Source organism: Mastigoproctus giganteus, chromosome 8, assembly GCF_048544385.1.
Source record: "Mastigoproctus giganteus isolate SK-2022 chromosome 8, ASM4854438v1, whole genome shotgun sequence".
NCBI classification, from domain to species: domain Eukaryota; kingdom Metazoa; phylum Arthropoda; class Arachnida; order Uropygi; family Thelyphonidae; genus Mastigoproctus; species Mastigoproctus giganteus.
Genome location: NC_143582.1, coordinates 136,093,391 through 136,115,076, shown reverse-complemented (window position 1 = coordinate 136,115,076; position 21,686 = coordinate 136,093,391). Strand labels below are relative to the sequence as shown.

Here is a 21,686-nt window from a genome sequence, read left to right as displayed (position 1 = left end):
TTTGTAATAAATTTTTGCCTTGTTTCACCAGAGTTATAGGGGCCTCCATAGCCAGGTGGGCAGGAGCAGCAGTGCGTAGCATATACTTCTTGATTAGACTGGGGTTCGAGCCCGTGACCACTAAATATGGAGGATGCGGAAAGGTCAGGGAATGATCACCACATATCCCCAGAGCAATATGGCCTTAGCTGCTAATGCTCCTAAAAACCAAACAACAAACAAACAAACAAACCAGAGTTATACAATTTTCCTTTAGCAGAGCTCCTAAGGAGTATTTTGATATAAATTTTGTGGATATAGGCCTATCAGAACCCAAGTTTAAGCAGTTAAAATTTCGCAGAGGGGAAAAGAATTATTCCCCGTTTCAATTTAATATACATTAAACAATGTCTAAACTATGAATACCATCAATTTCTCCATAATTTAAAACATTAGAACACTTATTTTGAATCACTAATAATCCAGTATTCTGTGATTCTTGAACATTTGAAAATTGTTATTGGACTCAACATCCTTGTTATCCGGATTTTGGTAGTGAGCGTATTTTGGTAGGAAACAGTAAAAAATTCAAAATAAACTACAACTAATTAACAAAAACACACTTGCCTTATTAATTATACCCTCCTCATCTGTGCTTGCACACAGAAATCCAAAATCAATGATGATAAAGCCTAGAAAATCCAAAGTTGGAAGCAATTGCGATCCATTTTTTTTTTTTTTTTTTTTTTTGTAGTTGTTGGCGCATCAGCTTCTGTGGCCATAATGCACCTCCCAAGGTTTTTTGCAGTACTTTGATCCAAGCCCGAGTTCCCAGGCAGGTACTTTACCCACCCGGCTAGCCCAGTCGGCACGATCCATTAGTTTCCGCCGTATACTAATCAAGCGGTACACAACTCATTAATGTCCCCCCGTTATCATGTCTACTCTTGAACTTGTGGTGCTCATTGAATCCTTGGCCTTCCAAGGGCCCAATGGCAAAAAGGCTAAATGAACAACAGACAAACACAACAATACAATATGCAGACCACACTATAATCTACACTTTTCTGGCCTTGACAGATTCTGTATTCCATCACAAAAGATCATTATGGAATTGGGGGAACTCCCAGGGTGGCAAGACCTGTGACACTATTTTTTCTGTACATACACATGTTGCACTCACCATATTCATATCTCCATTCCTTATATCAAAGAGGCAGTGGCATCATTTTTCTGATATCCCTACAATGTCCCCAATAATTTTCTTTCTGTTTTTTGCTTTCATAGAGGTGATAGAGGTGACTACAGTGCACTCAGACAGTTTTTAAATTCTATACAGTGGGACCAACTGATGATGTTACCAACAGCAAATTTTAAATGGGAAGCATTCAAGGAAGTAATCTTGAAAGTTACTGGGGCTTTTATTCTTTTGTGGATTTATTGGATAATTGTTTTCTACATCAGCATGTTCGAGAGGCAACTAGAGGGAGTAATACTCTTGATCTGATCATCAGTAGTGATTCTTCATGCATTAAGAATCTGCAGATAAAGGAACCACTAGGTGGCGGTGATCACAGTGGCTGAAGTGGGATTTACTCAAAGAGGTAACTACCATCAGGGGCAAAGGAAAGGGTTTTTGCTTTCGTAAAGGCGACTACGATAGTCTGAGACAGTATTTAAATTCTATACAGTGGGACCAACTGATGATGTTACCAACAGCAAATTCAAAATGGGAAGCATTCAAAGCATTTATCTTGGAAGCTACTAGGCTTTACATACCAACTAAGAAATATTGTTCAAGGCCTTAGGCCTAAATGGTTGTCAGATGAACTAATGAGACATATGGCAGAGAAGAAAAATGCATGGGATACATATAAATTAAAGAGTGACATGAAAGCCTATGATAGATATAAGCTAGTCTGTAACCAAGTCACAAAGGAGATTAGGCAGGCAAAGGCAGATTATGAGAAATCCTTGGCAAAGGATGCAAAGAAAAACAGAAAAGAGTTCTTTACCTATGTAACCTCTAGAAGGAAAGCGATGAATCAGATTGGTCCACTGGATATTGATGGTTCAACTGTTGATGATCCTGCTCAGGTGGCTAACAAATTAAACCAGTATTTTGCATCTACATTCACACATGAGAAGTTATACAGGAAGGGGAATGCCAGAGGTGAAGTAAACTCTGGCAGTGAGCTAGATGATTTTGTAATAACTGAGAAGAAAGTGGAGGAGAAATTGTTGAGGTTAAACATAAAAAAGGCACCCGTGGTGGATAGGATCTATCCAGTTATATTGAAGGAGGCAGCAAAGGAAGTAAGCAAACCAAAAGCCATAATTATGAGAGCTTCTTTGGACTCAGGGGAGGTACCCATGGATAGGAGATGTGCAAATGTGACCCCAATCCACAAAGGAGGATTAAAGGCTGACACAAGTAATTATAGACCTGTTAGTTTAACTTCTGTTCCACAAAAATTAATGGAGGCACTGGTTAAAGAAGCACTGCAGGATCATCTAGACAAGACTTCAGTTATAGCTCGGACACAGCATGGTTTTGTTAAGGGAAAGTCTTGCCTGACAAATTTTAATGGATACTATGATGCAGTCACAAAAGAATTGGATGCAGGGAATAAATCTGATATCATATATTTGGATCTTAGAAAGGCTTTTGATACTGTTGCACATGGAAGACTGCTGCACAAATTGGAGCAGTGTGGCACTGGATGCAAATTGCTGCTATGGATGAAGGGATGGTTGAGGGGGAGAAGACAGAGAGTGGTAATCGATGAACACTGCTCATCGTGGACTAATATTATTAGTGGAGTCCCTCAGGGTTCAGTGTTGGGTCCATTGTTGTTTTCTGTATTTATAAATGATACTGATGATGGTATATCAAGCTTAATGTCCAAATTTGCAGATGATACAAAGGTTGGCAGGATTGTTAAGGACACTAATGACAGTATGCTGCTGCAACAGGAACTGGAAAGGTTGAGCAGATGGGCTGAGAGGTGGCAAATTAAGTTAAACATTCACAAATGTAAAGTACTACATATCGGAAGCAGTAACCCCAGAGCAACGTATCAACTCTGTGGTACTACACTGACAGTGGTAGAGAATGAAAAGGACTTGGGGGTAATTGTGCTGGCAGATATGAAGTTTTCTGAGCAGTGCAGACGGGCTGCAAGAGTAGCTCATGGTGTCTTGTTAATGATATACAGGAATTTTTCTAGCCGGGATAAGGAGGTGATTATTCCCTTGTATAAGGTAATGGTCAGGCCACACCTTAAGTACTGTATACAGGTCTGGAGGCCTCATTTAAAGAAAGATGTAGAGCTGCTGGAACGAGTACAGAAAAGGGCAACAAGATTAGTGAATGGAACAAAGGGTTGCTCTTATGAAGAAAGGCTTAAGTTTTGCAAATTACAGTGTCTGGAGACTAGGCACCGGCGAGGTGATCTGAGAGAGGTGTATAAAGCTTTGAATGGTTTGAGCATGCTCAATGCTGATGGGATTCTTCCTTCCTCTTGCTCAGAATAATCACCTGAGAAGGCATAAATTCAAATTGAGGAAAGACATATGCAGGATAGATGTGCAGAAATTTGCCTTTAGCCAGCGGGTAGTTGGTTGGTGGAACAGATTTCCATCCCTTGTTGTGGAAGTTGATAGCCTAAATAAATTTAAGGCTCAGCTGGACCGGTATTTCGAACGAACGAAGGGGTGAAATGGGAGTGGTTTTTTTTTTTTTTTTTTTCCGCTGATGCTGCATAAGCTTGCTTTTTTGCATCATATGCCTCTACCAATACTAATGCTGTTTAAGGTTGATGCATAAATGGATGCCACGTGAACTAATGAAACTCGTGGCAGAGAAGAAAAATGCATGGGATAGATATAAATTATCAGGAGACAGAAGCCTATGGTAGATACAAGCTGGTCTGTAATCAAGCCACAAAGGAGATTAGGCAAACTAAGGCAGATTAAGAGAAATCTTTGGTAAAGGATGCATAGAAAAACAGCAAATACTTCTTTACTTATGTAAACTCTATGAGGAAAGGCATCATCTTGATATTGATTGTTCGGTTGTTGATGATTCTGCTCAGAAAGCTGACGAACTGAATGAATTTTGCATCGTTATTTGCACATGAGGAATTCTGTAGTAGTGAAGTGGAAGCCAGAACTTTTTCAGACTTTAGCCGGGGGGGGGGGGGGTTAAATGATTTTGTAATAACTGAGAGTTATTAATTGGAGAGAATTACTTGAGGAGAAATTATTGAAGTTAAACATAAGAAAGGTGCGATGGTGGATGGGATCTATCCAGTTGTATTAAAGGTGGCAGCAAAGACAGTAAGCAAACCCTTAGCCATGATTATGAGAGCATCCTTAGACTCAGGGGAGGTCTCTGTGGACTAGAGATGTGCAAATGTATCCCCAATTCACAAATGGGGGATCCAAAGGTGTCAAGTAATTACAGACCTGTTAGTTTAACTTCTGTTCCGGGAAAATAATGGAGTCGCTGGTTAAAGAAGCATTACACAATCATCTAGACAAGTAATAATTCAGACATGACATGGGTTTGTTAAGGGGAAATCTTGTCTGACTAATTTTATTGGATACTATAATGTGGTCACAAAGGAACTGGATGCAAAAAATAATTTTGATATCATATATTTGGATTTCAGGAAAGCTTTTGATACTGTTTGCACACAAAAGACTGCTGTAAAAATTGGAGCAGTATGGCATTAAGGGCAAGCTGTTGCTATGGGTAATGGAATTGTCGAGTAGGACAAGAGAGAGTTGTAATTAATGGACACTGCTCTTTGAGGACTAATGTTATTAGTGGAGTCCCCCAGGTTTCGGTGTTGGGCTCATTGTCATTTTCTATATTTAGAAATCATAGTGATGAAGGTATATCAGGCTTAATGTCAAAGTTTGCAGATGACACAAAGGTTGGCAGTGACAGTAATGACAATATGTTGCTGCAACAAAATCTAGAAAAGTTGGGCAGATGGGCTGAGAAGTGGCAACCGAAGTTTAACATTGACAAATGCAAGTCACTGCATATGGGTAGCAGTAACCCCAGAGTAACATGCTAACTGTGCAGTACTGCACTCAAGGTAATGGAGAATTAAAGAGACCTGGGGGTAATTGTGCAGTCAGATATGAAGTTTTCTGAGCAGTGCAGACAGGCTGCAAGAGTATATCATGTGGTATTGTCAATGATATATAGGAATGTTGCTAGTTTATCCCCCTGTAAAGGCACTCCCCGGCTTACTTAATACTTGACTTACGGAAATTCGACTTTACGTAAGTTTTTGCTGGCCGGTGCAAACTTAAAAAAAATCATGGAAATGTATTTTGCATCCTGTAGGAATAAATGAAGCTATCGTGAAAATATCATAATGTGAACCCAATAACACATTGTTATTTATTATTTATTTTTTTGGTAATTCGTTCCAAGGCCTTGGAAGTTGAAATTTTCGCTATATAACTAAGCTATTTATCTCTCTAAAAGGTCATTTTTATAATGGAAATTGCACTACACTTTCATCGTTATCATATGTTCCATTATAAGAATCAATTCTGAACACCTTTGTGATATTTTTCTAAAACACATTTCTGGAGGTCACTACCATAAAACAATAAAAACAATTTGTACTTTCTAGTTTACTGGGCTTTTCTGTTATAGCAATCTATTATAAACGGGTAGTAAACTTGATCTTATTGCATTTGCGTTAATACCGATAACTGGAATTCTGCGGGTTTTTATGTTACAGTATTGTGAAATTAATTTCCTTTCACTGAAATCGTCAATCATGTAAAAAACAAATAAATTTTCGGAATCTTCTCTTCATTCCTATTTGCTTATTACAATGGCGAAGGGAAAGGGACTAACGGAGTGTGCAAGTGCTGGTAGAGCTAGGAAACGAAACAAAATTGATTTAGAAACGAAAATGATTAAATAAGAAGTACAAAGCAGGACAAAGTTTGTCATCTATTGCAAGGAATTAGGTCTTGCTGCTTCAACAGTGAATACTATATTAAGGGACAGTGCGCATTTAGAAGAACATGTTAAAGGATCAATGCATTTAAGATCAATAGTGTTCAGGTGCCATATCGAAGATGGAAAAGCTAATAATAATATGGATGGAAAATCAGATTCAGAAGCGAGTGCCCGAGTCTAATGGCCATTCAAGAAAAGACAAAAGTATTTATGAAGACATTAAGGATAAGTACGATGAACCCCATGCCAAGTTCGTGGCAAGCAACGGGTGGTTTAATAGGTTAAAGCATCGTGCTGGTTTCCAAAACATTTAAAGTATGCGGTGAAGGTTGCCAGTTCTGATTCTGCAGCTGCAGAGAAATTGTGATGTGTTGGAAAAAACCCCTTCTAAATCTCCTCAACTTCCACAGTGGGGTGCTTATCAGCTGGAGAGTTAATTCTGGTAACGATGCTCAAAAGGTAAAACTTTCTGATGTTATGCCTGTCTATCTCGTTTTGTAATTTAATAATTTTGAAATTTTTGTAATTTTGTACACTTGTAATTTTTCCTGCGTATGAGATAAAAAAAATTTAATAAATAATTCTATTTACATGTTGGTAGAATATTTCTTTTTTGTTTCATCAAATTCAGTGCCCATAGTTGTGAGTGCTGCATAAGCATTTAGGAAAATTCCGACTTATGTAAAATTCGACTTACGTAGAGTTCCATGGAACGCAACTCTTACGTAAGTCAGGGAGTGGCTGTATAAGAAAATTGTCAGACCACATGCCTTGAGAACTGCATACAAGTCTGGAGGTCTCATTTTAGGGAGGATGTAGAGTTGTTAGTGCGGATACAGAGAAGAGCAATGAGATTGATGAGGTGGAACAAAGGGGTGCTCTTACCAAGAAAGGCTTAAGTTCTGCAAATTGCAGTGTCTGGAGAACTAGGTACCTGCGAGGTAATCTGATTGAGGTGTATAAGGTCTTGAATGGTTTGAGCAACTCAATGGTGATGGGATTCTTCCTCTTGCTCAGATTACGAACCTGAGGGGGCTTTAATTCAAATTGAGGAAAGATAGTTGTAGAACAGATGTGTGGAAATTTTCCATTAACCAGCAGGTATTGATTACTGGAACAAACTTCCATCTGTTGTCGTGGAAGTTGATAGTTTAAATAAATTCAAGCAAGCACTGAACAAATTTTTGGAGCGAATGGATGGTGAAATGGGAAGGGTTTTTTTTTTTTTTTTTTTTTGCTGATGCTGCATATGCTTGCTTTCTTGCATCATATGCCTCTACTAATGCTAAACTCCATTAGCATTTTATAGATCCAGGTAGCAGCCAAAGCCTCTGAAATTATGAGAAACCGCAGGGACCAGATCCTCAGGTGATTTGCTGGATTTTCCCATTTTCTTAAATATAGCTGGTAAATGGGTAGTAAGAAAATGAATTACTGGATTTCAGTAAGTAATTGGTATTGTTATTTGGTTTTTAGGAGCATTAGCAACTACGGCCATATTGCTCTGGAGATATGCAGTGGTCATTCCCTGACCTTTCCGCATCCTCCGTATTTGGTGGTCATGGCACGAAACCAGGTCTGATCAAGAAGTAATTAATTGATTGTTTATATTTTTCAATACTGTATTTGTATACATAATCCATAAACTAAAAAAAATGTGAATGGATCATTTTGAAATTTGCAATAAACTTGAAAATGGACTTTACTAATAATATCTAATATGTCTAATATTTTTAATATTTATATATATTATAAATAAAAATATGTGCACAAGTACAATATTTAATAGTTTAATATTAATATTAGGAAGTGATGCAAGGAAGCAGACTAATAACAACCCCAGCAAAAAAAAAAAAAAAAACAAACTTTATTGCTCATTACTTCCAATAATTTATAATAACTTTCCTTTAATTTACTAGAACTACCCACATCCATGACACTAGATGGAAATATATGTCAACAACCGAGCATAGTTTACTCAGCCCTTTTAAAGCTTTACAGATATTGATTAGATCACACACACACATACTTAGCTTCCAGAGAATACAATTAACAGAACCTGTCATTCTTGGTAAGAATATCCTTTTGTGCCCTCAACTAATCTTGTTGCTCATCTCTGTACACTTTTGAATTGCCTATGTCCTTCCTAAAATGAGGGTTCCAAACCTGTATGCATTATTCTAGGTGTGGCGTAACCATTGCTTTATACAATGGCATTATCACCTCTTTGTCCCTGCTGACAAAGTTGCCATATATCAATGACAGAATCCCACAAGCTGTTCCAGTAGCTTGTTTGCTCTGCAGAGAGAATTTCATGACCAGTGGATTTCTTCTTTCTTCCCAAGGTGAAAACTGCCTTCAAAGGAAAGAGATTTCAGGTTGTTGAGGACAAAGAAAAACATAATCACCGAACTGAATTTCAATTCTCTCTGGATGCCTCATTATCTACTAATAGCCACAAGATAAGTTATTAAGAATTTCTGTGGGCAACAGTGCTATTGCTTCCATTATATTCATGATCAGAGATAGGGGTTGCTATTTCACTCTCTATTTCTGCGCATATTAGTAAAGTATACTCTTAATCCCTCCCTTCAGGTAGAGATAATTCATATATTAATGGAAATGTTTGTAAAATATTTTTAGAAAAAACTTATAAAACAATTTCTAAATCCATAAAAACCATATGAAAGTGCTGCCAAAATTTGTATTTTGGATGGAGGATCCAAAGCTCGAACGGACCTTTCCACAGCATCCCAAAGATGTGCCACAGGGTTCAAGTACAGTGAACGGGGAGACCATTCCATGGTGGTAAAATCTGTGGAATGCTCTTTGAACCATTTTCTAGTCACCATGGCTTTGGGGAGGAGCATTGGCCTGTGAGTGCATGATGACCATGAAGGGATGCAGATGGTCTGCAAGGATGGACACACATAGCCCAGACCATTCAGAGATGCATCTAGACGTATCACAGGTCCCAACGTGTGCCAGTTGAACATGCCCCAGACCATTACTGACCGCCTGAACAGTTCTTTGTTGACATGATGGGTTCATAGCTTCATGCGGTTTCCACCAGATATGCACCCTCCCGTCTGCTCAAAATAACTGGACTCATCGAACCAGGAGACCCGTCTCCAATCATCCAAGGTCCAGTGCTGATGTTCTTTTGCCCAATTTAGGCATAGAGATCCGTGTCGTGGTGTTAGCAATGGGACTCTGGTGGGTTGGCAGCTCCCATAACCTATTGTGGCTTATATATTGTGGCCTGATGGTCTTGGTGGAGACGTTTCTGGCACCTTCCCTGTTGAAGTCAGCAATGATTTGTGCCACTGCTGCTCTCCGGTAGGCAGAAACCCATGCAAGACAGACATCAACGGCCACGTTCATCCACTACCTTTCTCTGCTCTCAGCGCTGTCCCCACAATGAGATGTTATTCCAGAAATGCTGTATTTCCGATACACTCTTGATACTGTAGAACATGGATAGTGCAATTTCTGTACCACCTCTGCGATAGAGTGATCCATGCATCGGGCACCCACTATCATCCCTCTTTAAAAGTTGGTTAACTCACGATGTTTATCCACACCACACTGACATCGAATTACCATCTACATGGATGCGCTGATGCTGTGTACCTATATACCTGCCAAGTGGTGGGTTTGTCCATTAGCAGCGCGTTGCCAAGGGATCGGGTATCCCATGAATTTTGTCCTTTCAGTGTATATGCCAGCAAAAGGAAAGCCATTCAGAGAAATTTCTGAAGAAAAAAAAAAAAAAAAAAACACATCCCAAAAATTTGTGTATATATATATCAGAATCACATGACATATTGTTTGATACAATTTCATTCTTTGGCAGGCAGCATTTTCCTGTTTGCATCTAAGCATATACAAGACTTGACACAGTCCTGCTTTCGGTGGTAATTTTGCTTAAGTTTATTTTAAGTGAACTTTCATATCAGAATGACTACTGTGCCCAATCCTTAAAAAAAATGCACACATACCCAAAAGAATGAGTGCCAGGCTTCAGACTTCTTCCTTCCTAAAGAGACTCAAAACAAATTAAAAGAACAAACTGAGTAATTTTCCCTAGGTCAAAGCAGCAGCAGTACTAATGCTCATCTCCCAAAAGAAATATTCTGGGTGCACTAATGATGCATACGGGATTCATCTTCATTATCAAGCAATCTTTTTTCTTGGATAAATGTCCATTCCTTCAGATATACCTCCTTATAAAAGCATTTACATAAGCATTATACTGAATTGGGAGAAAGCAGAATATTCACTATTCTAATTTTTTTTCATAATAATTCCAAAATGCTTCTACTTATGATTATTCTAGGCTCAAAAACAACCCATATCAATAAATAGTGCATTAGAAAAACAAATATATAGTTCATACTGATATTTTTGCATGTTGCCATGATTATGATAATGTTAATTGTCATGTTAAATTAACAAAATTAATTGATTGCAAGAGCAGTTATCAGTTAATGATATCTGCTCTTGTAAGGAAGTGAATAATTTCACATCACATCTAATTCCATTTGAAACACTGCTAAAAATGTTCTGTGGTGAAGTACTGCCACTTCAAATACGCAATACATATTATACAACTAATATCATTTATAATTCATAAAGACATTTGTAAAATGCAAATTAGGCCTTGTAACTCAAATGCACCTTCTATAAAATAATATATGCATTAATTCCTTTATCAGAAGAGAGCAACTAAATATACTTTGGACAAGCCAGTCAAGACAGGTTAAATCAGGAACACCAAATAGCCCAGAGATCAAGACCCACTAACCCACCAGGTTAGTGAATCTTGATCTCTAGGCTTGTCTAAAGTACGAGGGCTGTTCTGAAAGTACATGGACTGGCAACACCGCTTCGTTGCTATGGAAACGAGTGAAGAGTTTGCGGTCTATGAATCCATCTTTTCCTCCACCTTTTCTTAGTCTGTGCAAGCATATCACATAGTATTCCTTTTTGTGTTCATTATAACAATTTATGTGAAGTGTGTTTTCTGATGGGGGTGAGAGATATTTTGTTAATTATTAGACAAAGAATCGTGATGGAATTTTGTGTAAAGTTAAGCATAAGTGGTCAGAATACGTTTGAGATGATTCAAGAAGCATACAGTGAAGAAGTCTTGGGCAGAGCAGCCATATTTAAATGGTGGAAGCAGGAAGGGAAAAAAGCATACAAGATGAACAAAGAAAAGGGCGTCTGCCAACCTCAGTGAACGATGAAAACATTGAGGAAACTGAATCTCTATTGAAAGAAAATAGATGTTCATCGATTCGTGATCTGGCAGTTCAGTTGAATGTTGGTGTAGCAAGATGTCACACCTTAACATGTCACGTGTTTGTGCAAGATGGGTACCACGTGATCTTACCACTGAACAAAAAGAACGCTGCATTGAACTTTGTCAAGCCTTTATTGACAAGGTGGAAGAAGAGCCTGACTTTTTGAATCAAATAATCACGTATAACGAGTCATGGATTGAACATTTTGATCCAGAGTCAAAACAGCAGTCAAGCATATGGAAACACCATGATTCACCACCTCCAAAAAAACTGAGTTTTGGTTCATCAAAAAAACTGATGTTGATTTTGTTTTCTGACACCTGTGGAATAATACTGCAGCACTGGGTTCCTGAGAAACAAACTGTAAATGGAGAATATTATGCTAACACGTGAGTTAACCTCAAAGGAGCAATTCGCAAAAAAAGACCAGAACTGCTTAATCAAGAAAATGCTAAACCACATGTCGCACAACCAGCAATGCAAGCTTTAACGAAAATTGGTGGTCAACCACTAGACCACTCTTCTTACAGCCCAGATCTCGCACCATGCGATTTCTGGGCTTTCCTGAGCCTCAAAAAAAAGAGTTGAAAGGAAAAAAATTTAACACAAATGAAGAAGTTAAATCTGCCACATCCGCTATCCTGCAACACCTTTCAGAAAATGGGCTGCAGAACGTGTTTCAGAATCTAGTGAACCACTGTAAACGGTGTATGTGAAGGACACTATTTCAAAAAGGAGACCCATACAAATCTCCAAAATCACTCAGACTCGGAGCAATGATCTCAGTCCACGTAGAACAGCCTCGTATATTTAGTTGGATATAAAGTTTGAAATAACAGCACATGCATTTTTTATTCAATGTCTTTAGGAGAAATGAGCAAGTGATACACAATAACTAGGTTAAACTTGAAGTCATATGAAAAAAGCATTGAGTGCCATATTTTTTTCTCATTTTCAATTACCAAATTCACTGAAAACATCAACTGCTCTTCAAGTCATCAAATTTTTCTTATGATGGAGTGTTATCTTATATCTCATAACTCTATAACTTTTTCTCTTTCCATGAAGTGGTTTGGTTTAGTTACTATGGGAATGAAGGCACTACATCTCAGAAAGATTTTTCCATGTAGATCTGGATCTTTATGATAAGGTAAGGTATACTGTCAATTTGATGTTTTGGTATTAACTGTGCAATGGATAAAACTTGTACTATTGTTTATCAAACTTGATAATGCAAACTACTGTCTGATAATGCAAACTATTGGTTGACACACCACTGAGAAATTTCCATCAGGAAAAAAGGTTAATGCTGAAAGAAAGTTATTTTACTTATAAATATATTTTTCAAATATTAATTTGCTCTTTTACTTTGTCAAACAAGCTTCCACCTCTCTCTCTCTCTCTCTCTCTCTCTCTCTCTCTCTCTCTCTCTCTCTCTCTCTCTCTCTCTCTCTCTCTAATTAATATGCAAGATGTTACTGCAACAATTTGGCATGCAGTTTAATCCAGGGGCTCACATCTGGTGAGTATGGGCTTGGCACACACAGAGTCCTGAGCTGGATATCATCATTCTTCGTGATTCCCCCCTCTCTTAGGGTAACACGGAAATATTTTTTTTTTGGCTGGTGCAGCATAGCCTCAAGCTTCCTTGCACTATATGGCTAATAATAATAATGTAGGTTGCTTAATATTCATTGACATTGCAAGAATGGCTAAAGCAGTAACAAGGGGAGAGAGAAGATATGGAATAAAAAAGATTTACTTGATTTAAATGTTAAGTAAAGGCTGAATTAAAATATATTTTCTTCTATGAGAATTGAAAATATATCTATGAATTACGAGAAGGCAAGCAATCTTAGAGTAGTTAGTAGTTAAGCATCTGTAATGTGATTTAAAAATAATCAATTCAAAGGTTGAAAAACGTTCACAGAATTCAAAATTACCATGTAATTTACACAATACCATGTAAGATTTGTGCAGGAAACTGAAGAAAATGTCACAGAGTTTCATGGTTAGCCACTGAAAACAAGCTCAGCAATTCAGAGACCTCCATTTATTCTATAATTTTTTGTATATACCAGAAGCTTGATATATATGAGTTGTTTTCACCAAAGTTCATGATCTTGTTGTCCGTTGCATTAAATAGACAAAGCCAACAGTTTTGAGAGTAGAACTTGCTATCAAAATTGAGACCCAATAACTCATACATTTTTATAACTTTTTCCCATTCATAAAGTAGTTTGGCTTAGATGCTAGGGTAGAGAAGGCAATTCATCTCAGAAAGAGACTATTATATGTGAATATTTTGGCTCTCCAACAGAAGTTTTGACAGGCAAATTTAATTATGATCATTGTAAGTGCTGTTCTTGGAAAACACCACTGTCTTTGGGAAACAAAATCAATACATAATGAAATTAGTAATGAAAATTATCTAATGTACTGGTTTGGTAATCTTTATTAAACCCTTCAGCAAATATTACAAGCAAACTTTAATCCAAACATGAAAATAAACTTTTTTCCATAATTTTGATGTTATTTATCAGTAACAAAAAAACAATGGTTGAAATTTAATTTATGGTGCTTACCCATGGATCATTGCAACAAGGAATGAAGAGCTGATTGTCCAATCACTGCAAACCAGTAGGCAGACCTACACCAGCTGTTCACTCCTTGTCACAGAGTTTCATGGGAAAGCACCATAAAGTGAATTTCAACCAAAAGAATTAATTTCTAATTAATATATGACACATAAAAGATCAAAATGCAATAAGAAACAATGATAAATTGCTGAACTAAAAAATAAAACCAGAAAAAAAAAAAAAAACTGTAAAACAAATCACTGACAAATAGTTTTTAGTTTTCTTTCCATAAAATACACTTACACAGCTGTTATATTAACATATTTTCCCACACCTGCACGATACATTCTCGGTTCTGTGCTCTTATTTGAAAGATGCTTTTGAGATATGGATGTAATCTCCTCCTGCTTTTTTTTCTCATCCTCCCGTTCTTTAGCCAGCTGCAGTACAAACATATTTGTAATACTTATTAATTTCCCTTTCTCTTATTAATTTTATTAATTTCTCTGATGTTAAGTAATCTAAAAAGTTCAGATTTGCTTAAAATACTACTATCAACTACCATCTCCATTATCTGAGGTCACTTCAGTCCATAGATGATAAATATTATTTAAAGAAAGTGTCATTTGTTTATCTTTTAGTTCTCTTTAAAACAGCTTCTCATGCTACTGTGGTTATTTAAAATAGATTCATGTGTCACATGTACTTCAAACTTGCCACATAGCATCTTCTTTGAAAACAGTGAAATGCTTAAAAATATAAATCACTTAAATTTTTTTTTAACATAAATCAAATTTAACATCTGATCAGCTCAAGTCTCTTCAGAACTAGGATGCATAAAACAACCTAATCCTAATTCCATACTTTAGCATTAGCAGAGGCATATGATGCAAGAAAGCAAGCTTATGCAGCATCAGCCAAAAAAAAAAAAAAAAAAAAAAAAACACTTCCATTTCACCCCTCCGTTCGTTTGAAATACCTGTCCAGCTGAGCCTTAAATTTATTTAGGCTTTCAACTTCCACAACAAGGGATGGAAGTCTGTTCCACCAACCAACTACCTGCTGGCTAAAGGCAAATTTCCCCACATCTATCCTACATCTGTCTTTCCTCAATTTGAATTTATGCCCTCTCAGATGATTATTCTGAGCAAGAGGAAGAATCCCTTCGGCACTGAGCATGCTCAAACCATTCAAGGCTTTATACACCTCTATCAGATCACCTAGCCGGTGCCTAGTCGCCAGACACTGTAATTTGCAAAACTTAAGCCTTTCTTTGTAAGAGCAACCCTTTGTTCCATTCACTAATCTTGTTGCCCTTCTCTGTACTCGTTCCAGCAGCTCTATATCCTTCTTCAAATGAGGCCTCCAGACCTGTATACAGTACTCAAGGTGTGGCCTGACCATTGCCTTATACAAGGGAATAATCACCTCCTTATCCCTGCTAGAAAAATTCCTGTATATCATTGACAAGACACCATGAGCTACTCTTGCAGCCCATCTGCACTGCTCAGAGAACTTCATATCTATCTGCACAATTACCCCCAGGTCCTTTTCATTCTCTACCACTGTTAGCGTAGTACCACAGAATTGATACGTTGCTCTGGAGTTTGTTTCCCATATGTAGTACTTTACATTTGTCAATGTTAAACTTCATTTGCCACCTCTCAGCCCATCTGCTCAACCTTTCCAGATCCTGTTGCAGCAGCATAGCGACAGTAGTGTCCTTAACAAGCCTGCCAACTTTTGTATCGTCTGCAAACTTGGACATTAAGCTTGATATACCATCATCAATATCATTTATAAATACAAAAAACAATGGACCCAACACTGAACCCCGAGGGACTCCACTAATAACATTAGTCCACGATGAGCAGTGTCCATTGATTACTACTCTCTGTCTTCTCCCTCTCAACCATCCCTTTATCCATAGCAGCAATTTGCCTCCAATGTCACACTGTTCCAATTTGTGCAGCAGTCTTCCATGTGCAATAATATCAAAAGCCTTTCTAAGATCGAAATATATAATATCAAAGTTATTCCTTGCATCCAGTTCTTTTGTGACTGCATCATAGTATCCAATCAAATTGGTCAGGCAAGACTTTCTTGCCTTAACAAAACCATGCTGTGTCTGAGCTATAACTGAAATCTTGTCTAGATGATCCTGCAGTGCTTCTTTAACCAGTGCCTCCATTAATTTTCCTGGAACAGAAGTTAAACTCACAGGTCTATAATTACTTGTGTCAGCTTTTGATCCTCCTTTGTGAATTGGAGTCACATTTGCACATCTCCAGTTTGCACAACTCTGAAATATCCTGCATCTTGTTTTCCAGGCTGGAAAACAAGATGCAGAATATTCTAATAGAACAATGAAAATGAATGAACAATGAATGCTGGAAAATATTCTAATAGAACAATGAAATCGTGAGTAGCAACTTACCAAAGATTAAGCAGTCACGTAATTGTATCCTTGTATCGCCCCCAAGCTAGCAGTTTTCCGACCCACCTAACACTGCCTCGATAGCTTCAGCAAATATTCTTGCACCCTTTCTATTTAAGTGTATCCCATCCCTGTAGAAGCAGTGTCTCCTGTTAACAAGTACAGACCAGGCTGAAAAAAATTCTACCCCTTGAGCCTTGCACAATCTTTCCAGGACCGAATTGATCGACAAGGCTCTCATCATATACTCCTTCCTATCGTGTCTGGGCAGAATTGCAGACATTTTCAAATTCAATCCTAATTCAAGGCTTTTTTTTTTCAACAGGAAGGGGAATGCCAGAGGTGAAATAAACTCTGGCAGTGAGCTAGATGATTTTGTAATAACTGAGAGGAAAGTGGAGGAAAAATTGTTGAGGATAACCATAAAAAAGGCACCCGTGGTGGATGGGATCTATCCAGTTATATTAAAGGAGGCAGCAAAGGAAGTAAGAAAAACCTTAGCCATAATTATGTTCTTGGTTATGCAGCTGGTTATAATATTGTATATCATTGGGAGACAACTGATAGGCCTGTATGGATTCTATTTGGTCTCTGTGGGGTTATTATTTTTATTACTAACTTATTTGTTTTTGTTTCTTGTACTGGGCATACAAGTCTTTAGCCTTGCTTTAAATTTTAAGAATTAAACCAGCATGCCTTTTTTATATATATTACAGGACATTTTACGAAGATATTACTAAATCAATTTGCATTGGACTACATGTAATTCAAATATTTTTCATATGTAATGAGAAAATTCATAAATAAAAAGCATTTCATTATATAGTGTAATGTTTTTTGTTTTGTTTTTTTGTTGTTATTGTAATGCTAACTCATATAGTGGTCTAAATGAAAGAATGACAAATTACTTTTGTTAAAGAAAATAACTAATTCAGCAAAAAAAAGTCAGAATTTAGTCACAGGAATTGTCTTCCAAATTTTTCATTGATTTCAGATTCTTTATATTTCTATGAAGTATAAAAAAAAAAAAATGTATTAGTGGCTCTGGTTAGCAGGTAAATGATAGTGTTCATAGGATGCCAAACATAAAAATAAATTAAAGGAAAAGAATTAAATAAAAATTAGAACTGAAGTCAAAAGCAGTTCAATTCATTCATTACATCGAAACCTAAAACAACAGCTGAGATTATTCAAAATGACAAACATAAATTTATGGTCAAATAAGTAATAATTAAAAATATAATGGCCAGACATTCCTTAAAATGCAGTTTAAAAGGATATTATGATGACAGTGATGTGTACCAGTTGCAACAAACATCAACAAATACAGAATCTTATGCAGACACTACTGGGTTCAGGTGGGTGATAGTAAAAGGTTTCAATACAGTGAGACAGGTGACTGGCCTCATTGTACTCACAAAATTGTACTGAAACCTGCTATAATGAGCCACCTGAACCCAGCAGTGTGTACATAAAAATCTTTATTCACCAATGTTAATTGCAACTGGCACATATGAGTGCAATCTTATAAATATAGCTTAGGAGATTAACGAATGTCTGGCCAAATTATTAGGTATTACTTATGACGTCATATTGTCACATGACTACTTCGGAGGAGCACGCCCTAGGGAAATCAGGGTAGGGGCATCCTATTGTATATTTACACCCGATGGTTAATACATGTCAATCAAAATCTTTATTATTGAATCAAAATATTCTAATAGAACAATGAAATCGTGAGTAGCAACTTACCAAAGATTAAGCAGTCACGTACTACAACTGGTCATGTAATTAACCAACCAAAATAAGAAATAATGGTAAGCTATACAAAATTTAATTGCAAAACACATAACCTAGAATAAACACAACACCACATAATCAATTTAAAACGCCTCGGAATGGAGCACGGCACATAAAACGGAAAAGTTACCACTTACAGCAGCACCATCTTATCCACAGAGTAGTAACATAACTTACTTCTCTGTGATCTTATCAATCTCCTAATTAGTTACACATGTAGTAAAGGCTAGTTCTTCCTGTTTATGCAAGGAAAATCTACAAAAACATTTCTCACAAAATAGTGTCTGAGAAGGGGTTATATAGACAAAATCAGAAGAATACTAATCAGAAATGGACAAGCTTCCAACAAATGTGGTCACATCTGATAAATTTTTGTGCATAATTTTTGACATAGAAATGTTTCATGGTAGTCTCCAATTAGCAATATCCCAAGCAGCACATGATTGGTAACAACTCATAATCGTAATTGGCTTTTTAGTCTATAAAGATTTAAAAAACAGCATTTTGGAGTTCAAAAGTATATCACCAAGGGTTTCAAGATTACTACTCAGGATTTCTAAGATGTACAAACTAAACATTATAAGGATAAATGCACCAACATTGAGCCATGATGATGAAGAGGCTGAAGAAATGTACGCCGAAATTGAAAGACTTCTAGATGAACAGAAAATTCACTACACCATCATTATGAGGGACTTCAATGCTAAGGTTGGAAAGGGACAAAACAGCACAGAAAGGGGAACTATAGGAAATTTTGGAATTGGTGAAAGAAATGGACAATCACCTCCTTTTCCCCTGCTAGCAAAATTCCTGTATATCATTGACAAAACCCCATGACCTGCTCTTGCAGCCTGTCTGCATTGTTCAGAAAACGTCATATCTGACTGCACAATTACTCCCAGATCTTTTTCATTTTCTACCACCCTAAGTGTAGGGTGGTAGAAAATGAATGTACCACAGAGTTGGTACATTCCTCTGGGCTTACTTCTACCCATATGCAGTACTTTGCATTTGTCAATGTTAAAGTTCAGTTACCACTTCTCAAATTTTCTAGATCCTGTTGCAGTAGCACACTGCCATTACTGTGATCAACAACCCTGACCAACCTTTGTATCATCTGCAAACTTCGACACTAAGCCTGATATACCTACATCAATATCATTGATAAATATACAAAACAACAGTGGACCCAACACTTAACCCTGAGGGACTCCACTAATAACATTAGTCCACGAAGAGCAGTGCCCATTGATTTCTACCCTCTGTCTTCTACCACGCAACCATCCTTTTATCCATTGTAGCAACTTACCCTTAATGCCATTCTGCTCCAATTTGTACAGTAATCTTCCATGCGCAACAGTGTCAAAAGCTTTCCTGAAATCCAAGTATATGATATCAAAATCATTTTTTGCATCCAGTTCCTTTGTAACCACATCATAATATCCAATCAAATTTGTCAGACAAGACTTCCCCTTAACAAACCCATGCTGTGACTGAATTATTGCTGCAGTCTTGTCTAGATGAGATCCTGCAATGCATCTTTAATCAATGACTCCATTATTTTACCCGGAACAGAAGTTAAACTAACTGGTCTGTAATTACTCATGTCACCCTTCGGATCCCCCTTTGTGAATTGGGGATACATTTGTACACCTCCAATCCGTGGGGACCTCCCCTGATTCCAAGGATGCTCTCATAATTATGGCTAAGGGATTGCTTAGTTCCTTTGCCGCCTCCTTTAATATAACTGGATAGATCCCATCGAGTCCAGGTGCCTTTCTTATGTTTATCTTCAACAATTTCTCCTCCACTTTGCTCTCAGTTATTACAAAATCATTAAGCACCCTGCTACAATTTCATAACCTTCTGACATTTTCAATTCTTAATAACTCCTCATGTGTGAATGTAGATACAAAATAAGTTTGTTTGATACCTTAGCAGGATCATCAACAGTTGAAACATCGATATGAAGTGGACCAATCTGATTAATCCCCTTCCTTTTAGAGTTTATATAAGTAAAGAATTCCTTGCTGTTTTCTTATCATCCTTTGCCAAAGATTTCTCGTAATCTACCTTCCCCTGCCTAACCTCCTTTTTGACTTGATTACAGACTAGCTTATATCTGCCATAGGCTTCTGTGTCGCCTGATAAGTTATATGCATCCCATGCATTTTTCTTCTCTGCCACGAGTCTCATTAGTTCATTTGACAACCATTTAGGCCTAAACATTGAACAATATTTCTTAACAGGTATGAAACATTTAGTAGCTTCTATTATTAATTCCTTGAATGCTTCCCACTTAGAATTTGCTGTTGGTAACTTCATCAGTTGGTCCCACTGTACAGAATTTAAAAACTGTCTGCGACCACTGTAGTTCTCTTTATGGAAGCAAAAACCCTTTCCTTTACCCCTGATGGTAATTATATCTTTCGTAAATCCCACATCAGTACACTGTGATCACTGCGACCTAGTGGTTCCTTTATCTGCAAATTCTTAATACACGAATGATCACTGCTGATAACCAGATCAAGAGTATTACCCTCTCTGGTTGCCTCTTGAATATGCTGCTGCAGAAAACAATGAAGGTATATCAGGCTTAATGTTGAAGTTTGCAGATGATACAAAGATTGGCACGTTTATTAATGACAGTAATGGCGGTGTGCTACTGCAGCAGGATCTAGAAAATGTAGGCAGATGTCCTGAGAAGTGGCAACTTAAGTTTAACATTGACAAATGCAAAGTACTGCATATGGATAGAAGTAACCCCAGCAAAACGATGGCGCCTCCGTAGCCAGGTGGGCAGGAGCAGCAGTGCGTAGCACACGCTTCTTGATTAGACCAGGGTTCGAGCCAGTGATCCACCAAATACGGAAAGGTCAGGGAATGACCACTACACATCCCCGGAGTAATATGGCCTTAGTTGCTAATGCTCCTAAAAACCCAATAACAACAACCAGCAAAACATATCAACTGTGCGTGTATGGTACTACACTTAGGGTGGTAGAAAATGAAAGAGACATGAGAATAATTGTGCAGTCAGATATGAAATTTTCTGAGCAGTGCAGATAGACTGCCAGAGCAGGTCATGAGATATTGTCAATGATATACAGAAATTTTGCTAGTAGGGAAAAGGTGATTATCCCTTTGTATAAGGCAGTGTTTCCCAAACTGGGGTCTGCAGACCCCTTGGCATCTGTGAAACGGACACTCTGTGTATAGCAAATTGATGTTAAATAAATTTATTATTATATACAGGGTCATAAATTCCTTGTGCGATTTTAAATTTTCATAACTTCCATTCTATACATGATAAAATCAATCCGTAAAAAATGTTGGAAATGTAATTTAGTGAAGTTTAGTATGTACTAAGAGTAATTCATTTATTTTATTGTAGTTTAGCAAAAATTTTATTATTATTATTATTTTTTGCAGAATTAGGCTTGACCAAATGGCTTCAATAGAAGAGAAAGTAAATTGTGTGTTGTGGTTGGCTGAGTTGAAGTCTGAAATCGCAGTACAAAAAAGATTTAGAACCCATTACAACAAAGATGCATCACACAGGAATTCCATAACTAACTGGATGA

General features: G+C 37.3%; 1 protein-coding gene across 1 annotated transcript in view; it reads right to left on the bottom strand.

The window, feature by feature from the left end:
* LOC150081840 (RING-type E3 ubiquitin-protein ligase PPIL2) overlaps window positions 1-21,686 on the bottom strand; it is a 353,530-nt gene that overhangs the window by 34,133 nt on the left and 297,711 nt on the right. Inside the window, exon 15 of the mRNA XM_090379747.1 lies at window positions 14,169-14,305. Coding sequence (XP_090235873.1) covers window positions 14,169-14,305 — 137 coding nt within the window. The remainder of the gene's footprint in view (window positions 1-14,168; window positions 14,306-21,686) is intronic.